Here is a 13,341-nt window from a genome sequence, read left to right on the forward strand (position 1 = left end):
ATCAAAATTGATATCCATCCCAAATAAACAGGAGTCGATGAATATAACATTAGCCTAGGAGAGCGCAATGCTGTTATATTTACGTAAAAAACATAAAAAGTATAAAATGTCTTCAAAATTCAAATAGAATATTCAAAATTCAATTCAATTTATTATAGAAAAGAAGAATCGAATCATGGAGAGATAAAGACGAGTGGGAAAAGCCGTAGATAGTGACTGTGACTGTGATAAGTAACTGATAAGATCAGTTCCTGATTTGCCCTTCCGTTGGCTTCTATAAAAACACCATTCTCTGCTCACTCGCTTTTCATAATTCACACGCACTCACTTACTCATACTCAAAGAAGAAAACAAAAGATAAAGAGATGGACCTTGATCTCTCTCCACAGCTGCCGAAGAAGCTTTACGGCGGAAACGGTGGCTCTTACTACGCATGGTCCTCATCGGAACTCCCCATGCTCCGCCAAGGCAACATTGGCGCCGCCAAGCTCGCTCTCGAGAAGAATGGCTTCGCCCTCCCTCGCTACTCTGATTCTTCCAAGGTCGCTTATGTTCTCCAAGGTACACCACCTCCAATTCAATTCAATTCAATTCCCTTTATCCATGATCATGTTGAATCTTCAATTCGTTCTGAGCAATTTGCAATTTCCCTAATCATTGTCAGAATTAAGGCTAAGCTGTTGGTTGTAATTGTGTTATCTGAATCGGAATCGCTAACCAGATTTCTGAACTTATTCCAGTTATTTTTATTTTTCGTAAGACTCCAATAATTCGAGATGTTACGTGACTGAATTCGAAATCAATTGAACAAATTAAGTGGAATTGCGATCCTAAAATTTTATTTAATTTGCATGATTTGTGTTGTTGGAATCTGAAAATTCAATGTGCGATCATCAGTGTTTTAAGTGAATAATCTGCATGCTGTATGATTGATTTACATATATAATTTTTGTGATGTATTTGTCTTGTTGATCTAGGGAGTGGAGTTGCTGGAATAGTGCTCCCTGAAAAAGAAGAGAAGGTTGTTGCAATCAAGAAGGGTGATGCCTTGGCACTCCCCTTTGGTGTTGTGACATGGTGGTATAACAAGGAAGATCCTGAGCTTGTTGTTCTGTTCTTGGGTGACACCTCAAAGGCTCACAAGGCTGGTGAATTCACTGACTTCTTTCTCACTGGTTCCAATGGAATCTTCACCGGATTTTCCACTGAGTTTGTTGGCAGGGCTTGGGATTTGGAAGAGAAGGATGTCAAGATCCTTGTTGGGAAACAATCAGAGAATGGGATTGTGAAGCTGGATGGGAGTATAAGCCTTCCTGAGCCTAAACCCGATCACCGGAAGGGAATGGCCTTGAACTGTGAAGAGGCTCCACTTGATGTTGACATCAAGGGTGGAGGAAGGGTTGTGGTCTTGAACACCAATAATCTCCCCTTGGTTGGTGAGGTTGGCCTTGGTGCTGACCTTGTGAGGTTGGATGGAAGCGCCATGTGCTCCCCTGGATTTTCTTGCGACTCGGCTCTGCAGGTTACTTATATTGTCAGAGGGAGCGGCCGGGTTCAGGTTGTTGGTGTCGATGGCAAGAGGGTTTTGGAGACTACTGTGAAGGCTGGCAATTTGTTTATTGTGCCAAGGTTCTTTGTGGTCTCAAAGATTGCTGATCCTGATGGAATGGAATGGTTCTCCATCATCACCACCCCTAAGTAAGGCTTTGGTTTCTTCTTATTACTGTCTTTGCTTTTATCTTTGTGTTTAGGAACCTCACACTTCTATTCTTGAATTAAGCGATATGATATATGAAAATGTGTGTCCATTAACCATTATAACAGTTGGAATCCAAAATTTGAAGAAGTGCATTATAGCAGTTGATTGTTAATGCTAGTTTCACCCATAAAAGGTTTTTATGACTATATCATTAAGAGATTTTAGTTTGTTGTTAATTGTTAACATTGTAAATGTTTTTCGTTTATTTGGTAGCTTGCAATACTGTTTTATTTACTTTATCATGGTTGTAGTTTCTGATAATCCTTAATTATTGTTATTTTGGCAGTCCTATATTCACCCACTTGGCTGGTAGTTCTTCGGTGTGGAAGGCTCTGTCGCCGACTGTTCTGCAGGCTGCTTTCAATGTGGATTCAGGAGTAGAGCAACTCTTCCGTTCAAAGAGGACCGCTGATGCCATTTTCTTCCCTCCGCCAAAGTAGAAATGAACTTAACTCCCTCATTTGTATAGATTTCCCCATCTCTATTCCGTCCCATCATAATAAAACAAATAAAATTTCCTATGCTATAGGAACTCATTATTCATAGGGGAAACGTTTGTGTTTAATGCAGTTGCTCCTTTCTTTTTCAATTATATCTTTTTCTTTCGTTTAAACGGAGATTGCACAATTTGAACTTATGATCTTTTTTCTCCTTTTGCATGACGCGCGAGATCGTATCTTTGTTACGTAACTATCTTGTACCTATTACCCTTGGTAAATAATTAAATTAGAAAATTAAATCCCGGGTTAACAAATAGACCTAAATAATGTGTCCTTGATGGATCAATGTCCCGATTTCTCAGTCTAAATGGCTGTGGCTAATATCCTCGGATCTCTGCATCCTTCATGGACCTAACATCTCTTGATAATATATCCTTAGGTCCAGTATTTAACACTTGGAATGAACCTCGCTTGATGATATATCCATTTTATTGTCTTTTCACTTCCTGGTTCCCTCCTTTTTTACACTGTTCAAACTTCTGCAGCTGCTGAATTCTTGTGTTTTATACTTTTATTTACCTTTCAAGAGCCGATTCCAAGATAGAGTCAAAGAAATTGAAACAACCACCCTGCTTAGGAAAGCAGATCGAATAAAATGTCATGTTGGTGGGTAGATTCTCTTGGCTAACATACACTCATAATGTCTCTCGTATAATTATTAATTGGTTTAGACTTTAGACCCATCACCTTCGTCCTTCGAGTTTGATCTAGATTATGCAACCAAAAGTGCACTACTTTGCTGTCATCGTTCATTTGGTCATGTACTGTAGGGTAGGTACCACATTGACAACAAAATCGCATTGATGAAGTCAGCACCAATAATGGGGTCTTGTCGGGGTAACCACCATTGCACTGACCACCTTCATGTGAAAGTGAGACTTTTGAGTTCGATGATTCCATCTCCATGATAACACATAAACAGTTTCTTGAAATTGGTTTGGAAAGAAACATGAGTAAGAGAGACTGATACATGTAAATTTAAAATATCAAATTATGATGAGCAGTAGAATACAGGAAGACTTATAGAAAATGATATAATGAAATATGTACATGTATCCTCATACGAATTTCACATCACATCCAACAGTTAAAAAATATGCATGAACTACACTTAAGAAACAACTCATTTTCTTATAAAATCTTGGTGGCATACTATTTATGAACCCTCCAAATTAGGGTGAACATGTATGATTATTCATCATTAGAGCTGAAAAAAGAAAGAGAAAAGAAAGTGGGGTCAAAAACAGTGCAATATGTGCTGCAAGTGCACAAGGTTCACATGCACATGCTTAGAGACAGAGACCACGGAGGAGACCCATGAATCATTCATGATTGTTTACTTTAACCTTAGTGATTGGAATTTCTAATTTTTTTTTATATCAATGGTAAGTTGATTATTTTGGAAGGGGATGAGAAGAAACTTTGCAAGTTGATGCGTTTTGACTGATTAACACCTTAAGTATTATATTAATGGAGTAAGCCTCTCTGGATTCTGGTTTAGTGGACAAGAAAGAAGAAAGAAAAACATTGGCAGAAGAGTTGTCAGCATTGTGCCATTTTCAGGAAGACGAAGAAGATAATTGGGAATTTGATACAACAATTCAGTAATCAGTACACACAGTACTACAACTTAACAAGAACAAAAATCTGCATTACATTAAGCCACATACATCGAACAAATAAAATTAAATTCTTCCAATATCACATTAAAAATTAAAAACAAGCAAACACAGGATGATGATCATATTAATGATGATGTTGGAGATGGCCACAGCTGTGCATTCTTCTTGACCTTGGAGAGACTTGCCAGAACTCCTAACGGCGTCACGTGTCCCATGATTGTTACTTTCTTTGCCTCCATGTCTATGTCAAAAGATTTCACTCCTGCATTAGAGTTTAGGCCATCATAAACATTAGTCAAGCAATGCAATATATAATTTTGATTTAGACTAACAAGTTGTAATTAATTAACTGACCTTCCATTTTTGAGATGTGTTTTCTAAGCTTTCCTTCACATGCCTTGCAGTGCAATGACACCCTCAAAACCACAACCTGTGTTACGTTGAATGAGAAATTTAAAGTTGTAGTCTTTCATAATATTTTCAGTTAACCAATTTTCTGAAATACCTGGTCATGCGTGGTAGCAACGACTGCGGTATCATCTTGTTTGTTCATGATGAGGTTGCAAGCATCCATTCTTGTGGTGTCATCGATGAGTAGATATCCTGTAGGTGAATCATCAGCATAAGAGCAATGCTGACCGTACAGTTTCTTAACTTTATTAACAGAGCTTTTTCTTCGTAGCTTATGATCTTCTGATGATGAGCTCCATCTGATCTTCTTCTTAGGAATGATTGGCAATTGTGATGAGCAATGGCTGTACCTTTTGGAACGAGGGTGCACACTAGAGGCTATGGCTGTGGATGCAGAGGAAGAACACAACAACTCCATTCCCTTCATCATTACTGTGAGAGAGGAAAAAGGGAGAAAGGGAAAGATGGAAAAGAGTTGTTCAAGGTACTAGTGTCCCATGATCATGTGTGATCAAAATATGGATCTTTTATATTGTTATAATATTATTACCATCTCTTACTTTACAACAGTTGAGATTGGATTAGATGCTGACACATGATTACTGCCACAATGACATTGTGGTATCTGGTATGGAATCAACAAAGAATCTACAAAAAAATGTTAGACAACCATCAGAATTTATTATTTTTAACTATTATTTAGTTATTAATGTTTAAAAGTATGGGATAAAGTATATTGTTAGATTATTAGAGTAAAAGACCTAGACTAAAGGAATTAAGTTAATGGTTAAGTAATTGTCAAAAACAATAAATTTCTGATTCCTAGTTTTTTTTTTCTTTACGGATAACCTTCATTATTAACCAATAATTGTTTTGTTTCACTTTGGCCTCTGATTGTTCTAGTAATCTGTGATTAGTTGGAGTTTCGAGTTTGCCATTAATTAATCTATTGTTTTGTCTTTGCACTCAACGCTAGAAGCCTAGAACTACTACAAGTTTTAGTTTGATACATGAATGATTTGCACTGGCGTATGTGTCTAACTTTTTAGTTATCTGAGGAAATCAAACTAGTCTTCCCTCCATGCTTTCTCCCTAGTCTTGCTTTACCAGCTACTATCGTTTTGAGGCCTTTATCCCATCTATATTTAATTACATTACATTGCTTTTGCTTTAGCTCTTTTCAGTTTCAAATAGTTTATTCTTCCTCTATTTAAATATAAAGTTTAGCTAATATGTGACTGAAAAACTTTTTCATTCAATATAATATAATCACGCGTTTAAACGTTAGGCCTTTTTTTTGTTGGTCTTAGAACATGTATGTAGCTTGTATTGGGCTTCATGGTAATCTTTTTAGCATACGAGCCCATTTAACGGGCAGAAAGACCGGGCCTAGCGAATGATCCACTATGTTAATGCACTCATAGTCATAGCGAATGATCAATTTTTTTTTTCTAAAAACAGAGAAAGTCAAACCCGCAATTTTTTAGATGAGTATGAAAAAATTATGTCATTTGAGCTATAACTTATTAGCAAATGATCCACTATGTTCATAGAGAAAATATGCAATTAATTAACGTCTAATGTTAGTTAGAACTTCATGGAAGGATTATAGTTTTGGGGTCAATTACTCTTTGTTATTCACGCTCTTTTAATTTCACTTACAAGAACGTTTTTATTATGTTGATACAGAATTATAAGTATTCATGATTCATGAATTACTAAACTTGATTAACTCCACCTCAAACCTCAGATTGTGTATAGCTTTTATCATCTAAAATCGAATTGAAAACTTAATGCATTCATGCTGAAAGATCCATGTTTATTTTATGAATAATATATTGATCTCGTTAGACTAGGATAAGGTCACGAACTATTTCACTCTTCACATCTAGGAAAGTTGATCAGCGTTTTAGTAATATTTTCTGCCTCTTAAGTCTTAACCCCACACGCTCACCGACTTTCAGTATGTTTTGTAGCGCAAAATTCAATTAACAGAAAAACACAACAAAACCGAATGTATACATATATGCTCATGGGTCACTTTCAACCTTGTCCATTCTAAGGTTTGAACGAATCTTCTTATGATAACTTTCTGTCGCAAATTTCATTGCTTCACATTCGAGAACTTCGCACCATATATAGAATGGCGAAGAATATTTCTCTCCCGCGCTATGCATTTATTATTCACGTGATATCAACTCTGATTTAGTCGCTAAGATTTCTCAAAATTGTGGACCTTCGTAGATATAAGAAGAGACAAAAAGCTAAGAGAGATTGACTTGTTGAGTGTTAGATTTTTAGGTTGGGTTTGATTATTTGATACACATATTAAGAACAAGATACATAAAATAAAGATATACAAAGTAATATTTTTATATTTTATTTAGTGATAAATTAAATATATAAAATAAATTATAAAAGTTTAATTTATTATAATTTTTTCATGCAAAAACTTAAAAAAATATATAATAAGAAAAAATTATTAGAAAAAATAAAAGAAAATATAAAAAAATAAGTTGAGTGTTGGTATTTTAGGGTTGAGTTTCCCGAGAGGTACGTATATTATGGTGGTAATTAAACTCCGTATACCTAAAGAACACCAACTCCCTGACTACTTAATAGCCATTAATTATAATTGTTTAACTTCACATCATATATTGTTGATCTTTAATTTATTTGATTTTTATCAGCTATATATATATATATATATATATCCTTGTATTTACGTGCATTCAGTGGTAGGTATTACGTAGTAGCCATTAGACATAAATTCTCAACCAACATTCTGCCCCCTATTAACCATCCTAACCAGCCATTAACCTTTAAGTCTTTAATCGCCACTTGTACCAGTGAGAAGAAGGGAGCATTGACCTTTGAGTCTTGGGCTCTAGTCTTATCTTAGGTACCCATTCAGCAATGCACCTGTTTTTCGATTTTACTTTTACAATTTTAACTCCATAGGGCTAAAAAATTTTGATATGAAAACAAAATGAGTGATATATTTTAATATGATAATTTTTTGTGTTTTTTAAAATTATGAGAGTACACAAATCAGACCCTTCGATTTGTGTTTAAAAAGTTGAAAAAATTCAGAATACACAAATCAGAGGGTCCGATTTGTGTTAAAAAAATTGAAGAAACTCAGAGTACACAAATCGGACTATATGAGTTGTTTGATTTTAAAATTTTGCTTAAGAAATCGCATGGTCCGATTAGTGGTTGGGCAAATATGAATTTGAAAACTAAAAAACGGACCCTCCGAATTATTTATTATTTTCAATTTTTGTACTGATAGAGAACTCGCATGGTCCGAGTTCTGTTCTACTGACACCACATGGCTGTGAAGCACCTGTATTCTCCACATCCAAGTCCAACACCACTTTTATTTCCATATTCAAATTAATAAGTGACTCCATAGCTGCATAATATATATTAAAACATAAACCTAATTATATACATAGGTGTTTTTTTTTTCTTTTGTTTGTCCTTATGCTAGTTTTAGAATTATTATTTTAATTTTTTAGAAAAAATTAAAATTAAAATTTCAATTTTTATAATAAAAACTCATATTATCTTAAAATTGAATAAGTCTAATTTTTACAGATGAATTAAGTTTATTTAATTTTAATATAATATCATAACTTATTCAATCCCAAATTTATTGAATCACCCACTAAAATCTTCTACATATCTATTTCACATCTAGTATAATATGTTTTAAGTGTAAGGTAATACTTTAATCTCTTAAATTAATTTTTGGAATAAAATATTAAAATTATACTAATTAAATTTTGAAAACTTGGTCCTTCATGACTATGTCGCTGAAAAATTGGTCCTTCATGACTATGTCGCTCCTCCGGAGTTGTTTGCCATTTTAACAAGTCAAATGACATTAATAATTACCGCAGGTTTGACTTGTATGCACTTTCAACTTCAACGTACTATTCTGCATGCCAGTTTCCTTTACACCAGAATTCTTGTTCTATATATTTAGGGATCTAGCAGTTTATTAGTTAAGAATAATATGTGTCTTAATAAATTTATTATTAGTAAAAGATTTTAAATATTTTTATAAAAAAAATTAATTTATAAATATAATTTATTTATCGGGATAATGGACAAAAAGTAGAAACAATTTTTAATCGAGAGAAATCTTAAAATTAGAAGGTTATTTGTGTAAGCATAGCTGATATATATATATATATATATATATATATATATATATATACTAAAGGATGATAATAATTTATTATCTTTTATTATTATTTTTAATTATTAATTTAATTTAATAATTTAATAATATATTTTAATTTAATTTTTAAATATTAATAATTAATTAATAGTCAAAAATAATAATTTTTGATAACATGTAACATTCTTTTTATATATATAAAGCTATTTAAAAAAAAAACAAAAGTACAATTTTAAGGCCATTTCATATTTTATTGAACTAAAATAAGAAAATGTATCCATTTATAAATAATTATGTTATATGTATATTAAAATCAGTCATTAGTATAAAATATATATTAAAATATAAAAAATATATTAAAAATAAATTAAATTATATATATTTATATACAAATATATTAGTTACTAATTTTAATGAAAAATTTTGTTGTACAAATAAAATTTTTGATTTATAAAATATCACTGACCCAAAAACGAAAACAAACAATTATTTTCTTTCTCAATTAAGCATTATAAGTCCTGTACTGTTTGACCTACCTCTGGTTTACTTATTATTTGTTGAAGATAGAAAATAGAAATACTCAAAATTAAATGCGCATGCCTCCTAGTTAGCTAGACCAATATAATAAAATAAAATAATATGATGGCTACTGAGTACTGATGAATCCATGACTTGATCAAGGTGAAATAAGCGATGCAACTAGCTGATGAGGTATATATGAGGATTTTTTTTTTAAATTAATAATGAGATTCGAATTCACAAATTTGTAGATGAATATATAAAAATTATGTTATTTAAATTATAACTCATTGAATATATATATGATATATGTCCGCGAAATATTTTAACTAACTACCCACCTAAATTAGCACAATGAGAATTTGGTAAAAGAAAAAAAAGAGTGAATACTCAACTCAATTCTTGAAAATTATTTCAAAAGGACTATGAGATTTTTTATAAAAAAAAATATCCAACCTAATTTTTGATTTTTTTTGGATTGATTAGCTCCTGTGAAAAAAAAAATAACATTGACTTTTTGACATAAGAGCTAATCAATTCCATAAAAATAAAACTTAAAAATCAAATTAGGTATTTTTTTGTCAAATACTTCATTATTTTTTGAGGTAATTATCAGGAACGGTTTAAGATTTTTTTTAAAAAAAAAAAACTATGACAGAAAAATAGTCCAACTTAAGTAATAATTAACATGAAGCGTAGGCATGCTTAACTGTAAAATTGGAATTACTTGTATATATGATGACACAAATGAGTAAACGCCATCCAAAAGCTCCAAGCCATATACTACTAACAAGAGTTACTCAACATGCATTGAATTTGAAATATACTGAATTATTATTTTTGACATCTTCAGGGGACACTATTTGACTCGGTTACTCCGATCATTTCAAATTATATATGCGAAGACTAGAACATTCTATATATCGACCATTATCTGAATGTCTTTGCCAACCTCATCGGCTTAGACCTAACCAGACATATTCATATCATATATGTTGTCCTCTTGTGAACAATAATATATACATGAATAAAAAAATAAAATAAGCTAAGGTAGTTATAAAAAATTCAATAAAAATATAATCTTACTAAGAACCAACAACGTAAGGAGTAGGGACTTATTCATTCTTGCTTGCAGATTGATTACCATTTCAATGATCTATATCAAGACAAAGACCGAGTTTAAGTTGGAAATTAAACCAGATCGATATATAAAATATATAGTATGGACCGCACATTTATAATACACCAAACTATTTAATTTGTCCATGAAAATTAAAGGTTATCTGGTTTCTATTTTCCTTACGCAACCACATTAAATAAAGCTTATAGTAAAAGTTTTTGTGACACCGGGCCGTCGCTGGTCACCAATCTTAACAAGATTAATAACTTTATTATGGTGAAGCTAGTCAAGAATTCATTTTAGTTGGTTAAGCCAATGATATATCTATTACTCTCAAAAAATTTACACAAAAATAAGTATACAATTTATTTAAATATATAACTCAATCAATTCAACTCATAAATAAAAATAGTACATAGGCATATTTATATTAATAGGGGAGGGAGATTCTTTATAACTCGGACGATGTGGGACTAACTCATAACACAATATAATAATATATGATAAACTATACTACTTTAATTAACGACACAAACATAAAGATACATACTCTTGCATCATTTTTCCTAAGTTGGAAAGAGTTCTTGCATTATATCCTCCCTGGAATGTAAAAGGCTTATTTTATATTGGCGAAAGAGTCTATTGGTTAGTGCATTTAGTTTTGAAGGATGTGAAAAGGTACAACTCAACTTGATTCTTTTGACTATCTACATGTCGTAACGGAGTTAATACGATCTTCTTGTCATTTTTATAAAAGAGTATATATTTTTGAAACCATCATGAATAGCTCGACGATCATATTGCCAAGAATGTCCTAACAATAAGTGACACGCGTCCATTGGGATGACATCACACTACACTTTATCCTTGTATTTGCTTCCATAGAAAATTGGACTAAACATCGCTTTGTCACTTTATGACTTTAACCTCATTCTCCTTTTTTGACCAATGCACTTGTAAGGATGAGGATATAACTCGGTTGGAAGCTTCAGTTTATCTACCATATAATTTGAGACAACATTTTCATAGCTTTCGTTATCTATGATGACCTTGCAAACCTTCTCATCAACAGTACATCTTTCTGTGAAAGATGTTGTGGTATCACCAACTCTCGTCTTCTATTACCCTTACAGTATTCAAGCTTTGACAAATTACTAAAACTTCTCCACAATCGGCTAGAACTTCTTCAATAGCATAGTGAACTGCACCTTCCTCCTCTTGTTCCTGAATTGGTTCTTCATTAACCTCTTTCTCGACAAGAGTGATAACCCTTCTATTTGGACAATCAGTAGCAATATGACCAAAACCTTGACATTTGAAGCATTTCTTACCTGATGATCCATGTTCCTTGTTGCTTTTATAAGATCTTGTCTTCATTTCTTGTTGAACATCAAGGATGACATTTTTGTCTTTTGCCGATTGAGTGTTATTTCTTTATGCTCTTTGTTTTTCAATCTTCAATGACAGCTTAATGACATCATCCAAGGTCCAATATCGTTGCAGCTGAACGATAATAGAAATTTTTGTGTTCAATCCTCCAAGATAACGAGCAATTATTTGTTCTTCAGGCTCTTGAATGTCACACTTCATAAGCAACTCTTCGAAGTCTATTGTATATTCTTCTATAGATAATGACTTTTGCTTCAAATTATGAAATTTGATGAGGGTGTCTTGCCTGTAATGTTCAGGAAGGAACTTGCGCTTGAGCTCACGATGCATTTTATCCCATATCTCGATCTTTCTTCTTTCTTCTATTTTTCATTGGTGCTTGAGATTCTCCCACCATACTAACGCGTGCTTCTTCAACTTGATTGCTACAAGTTTCACACGCTTGTCGTCTGGAATATCTTTCAACTTAAACACTTTTTTCATTGTGCAAAACTAGTCGATGAAATCATCAGGTTGGAGTCTCCTTTCAAACTCAGGAATATTAATTTTTATTCCTAAGTCTTTAGCTTTCGTGTTGTTGTGTCATACTGAAGGTTGTGGTAGGCTTAGAGAAGGGGGGTTGAATCTATGCCTTCCTTTTTAAGTTGTTGTTATAACCCTTTTAAAACAGATTTGCAATTCTGATTCTGTTTGAACTCAGCAGCGGAAATTTATGAGACAATTTATTTTTTGTCTCATGATTATCAGAAAACAGAACACAGCAGAGAAGAGAAAAGCTAACACCAGCAAGTATCCTGGTTCGGTTGCCTTGTGTTATGCAACCTACATCCAGTCTCCTCCACAACTATGGAAGAATTTCACTATAGTTAACAGTATTACATACACCAATAACACAGGATTGACCCAATCCTTTCACTCTCAAGTTCTAACCTATCTTGACATTGGCTATGCTAATACCTAACTATTCACTCTTAGTGCTAACCCAACTAAGAAAGGGATACCTTACAGGTACAAGATACAAGACATAGACATACCTAAATAAATCTGAAAATAACTCTAGGCTTTTCTCTCAAGTGTTTCACTCAACCTTTTTCCACTCATGGCTTTTACTTGAGCTTTCTCACAATGCCTTTTCTCACAAGAAATTACAGAAAGATAAACATAGAAAAGTACATTACAATCAGTAAAACATGAAGGAAATTGACTTCATCGACAGCCTCTTTGCTATGTGAAAAATCAGCTTTGCAAACCTCTGATTTAGTTCTTCAGTATTGGCCGAATGCTTCTTTGATAGAAAGCATTATCCAAGTAGAGGAACTTCACAGGGAATACTTCACAGAACACAACTCTCAAACTCTGGTTTTCTCTCCTTGCCTCTGAATGAACAGCAAGCTTCTTTTTATCTCCTTGCATGTCGCTTGGTTCTTCTTCCAAGGTCAACACCTTGAGTTGTGTGCTTCACCAACTCACCTTTCACTTTCTTCCATTTACCTCCAAAAATGGAATGCTGGAACAGACCCTTTTTTGCTTGACCGAAAGTCTTAGATCAGAAAAGATACAAGTTTCAAAGGTAAACTTGAATCTAAACCATTGATGATGTGCTTTGGCTCCAAGAAACTTTGTGAACCCTTGATTTACGGCAACAGTGATCAAAGGCTTCTTTCTTCATTTAACCAGAAATGGGTATGAAGCTTCAGCAAGTTACTTTGGGGTACCAATAATGGAAAGATCTTTCTAATTTGTCTAAGATCTGATTTTGCCCTAGCTTCTGATTTCTTCTTCTTTCTCTTTGTAGCTAACCCCTATCTTAGCCATTGAAAACCAACTTG

At 33.1% G+C, this 13,341-nt stretch overlaps 2 protein-coding genes across 2 annotated transcripts; one reads left to right on the forward strand and one right to left on the reverse strand.

The window, feature by feature from the left end:
• Positions 1–291: 291 nt before the first annotated feature.
• LOC112706729 (glutelin type-A 1) lies at positions 292–2,372 on the forward strand. The gene is made up of 3 exons (XM_025758170.3): positions 292–561; positions 978–1,698; positions 2,046–2,372. The coding sequence occupies exons 1-3, from the start codon at positions 366–368 to the stop codon at positions 2,197–2,199; spliced, it is 1,071 nt and encodes a 356-aa protein (XP_025613955.1). The 5' UTR covers positions 292–365; the 3' UTR covers positions 2,200–2,372.
• A 1,453-nt stretch (positions 2,373–3,825) lies between these two features.
• LOC112706731 (uncharacterized) lies at positions 3,826–4,789 on the reverse strand. The gene is made up of 3 exons (XM_025758173.3): positions 4,387–4,789; positions 4,236–4,311; positions 3,826–4,143 (listed from the first exon to the last, which is right to left on the reverse strand). The coding sequence occupies exons 1-3, from the start codon at positions 4,720–4,722 to the stop codon at positions 4,001–4,003; spliced, it is 555 nt and encodes a 184-aa protein (XP_025613958.1). The 5' UTR covers positions 4,723–4,789; the 3' UTR covers positions 3,826–4,000.
• Between the last annotated feature and the right edge of the window lie 8,552 nt (positions 4,790–13,341).

Source organism: Arachis hypogaea, chromosome 8 (genome assembly GCF_003086295.3).
Source record: "Arachis hypogaea cultivar Tifrunner chromosome 8, arahy.Tifrunner.gnm2.J5K5, whole genome shotgun sequence".
Taxonomy (NCBI): Eukaryota; Viridiplantae; Streptophyta; class Magnoliopsida; order Fabales; family Fabaceae; genus Arachis; species Arachis hypogaea.

Bases quoted from the DNA above. Each gene is read 5' to 3' on its own strand.
- LOC112706729 (XM_025758170.3), top strand. From the start codon at position 366: ATGGACCTTGATCTCTCTCCACAGCTGCCGAAGAAGCTTTACGGCGGA. The intron at 562-977 runs GTACACCACCTC...TTGTTGATCTAG, and splicing joins GGTCGCTTATGTTCTCCAAG to GGAGTGGAGTTGCTGGAATA. The intron at 1,699-2,045 runs GTAAGGCTTTGG...TTATTTTGGCAG, and splicing joins TCCATCATCACCACCCCTAA to TCCTATATTCACCCACTTGG.
- LOC112706731 (XM_025758173.3), bottom strand. From the start codon at position 4,722: ATGATGAAGGGAATGGAGTTGTTGTGTTCTTCCTCTGCATCCACAGCC. The intron at 4,312-4,386 runs GTATTTCAGAAA...AACGTAACACAG, and splicing joins TTGCTACCACGCATGACCAG to GTTGTGGTTTTGAGGGTGTC. The intron at 4,144-4,235 runs GTCAGTTAATTA...ACTCTAATGCAG, and splicing joins ACACATCTCAAAAATGGAAG to GAGTGAAATCTTTTGACATA.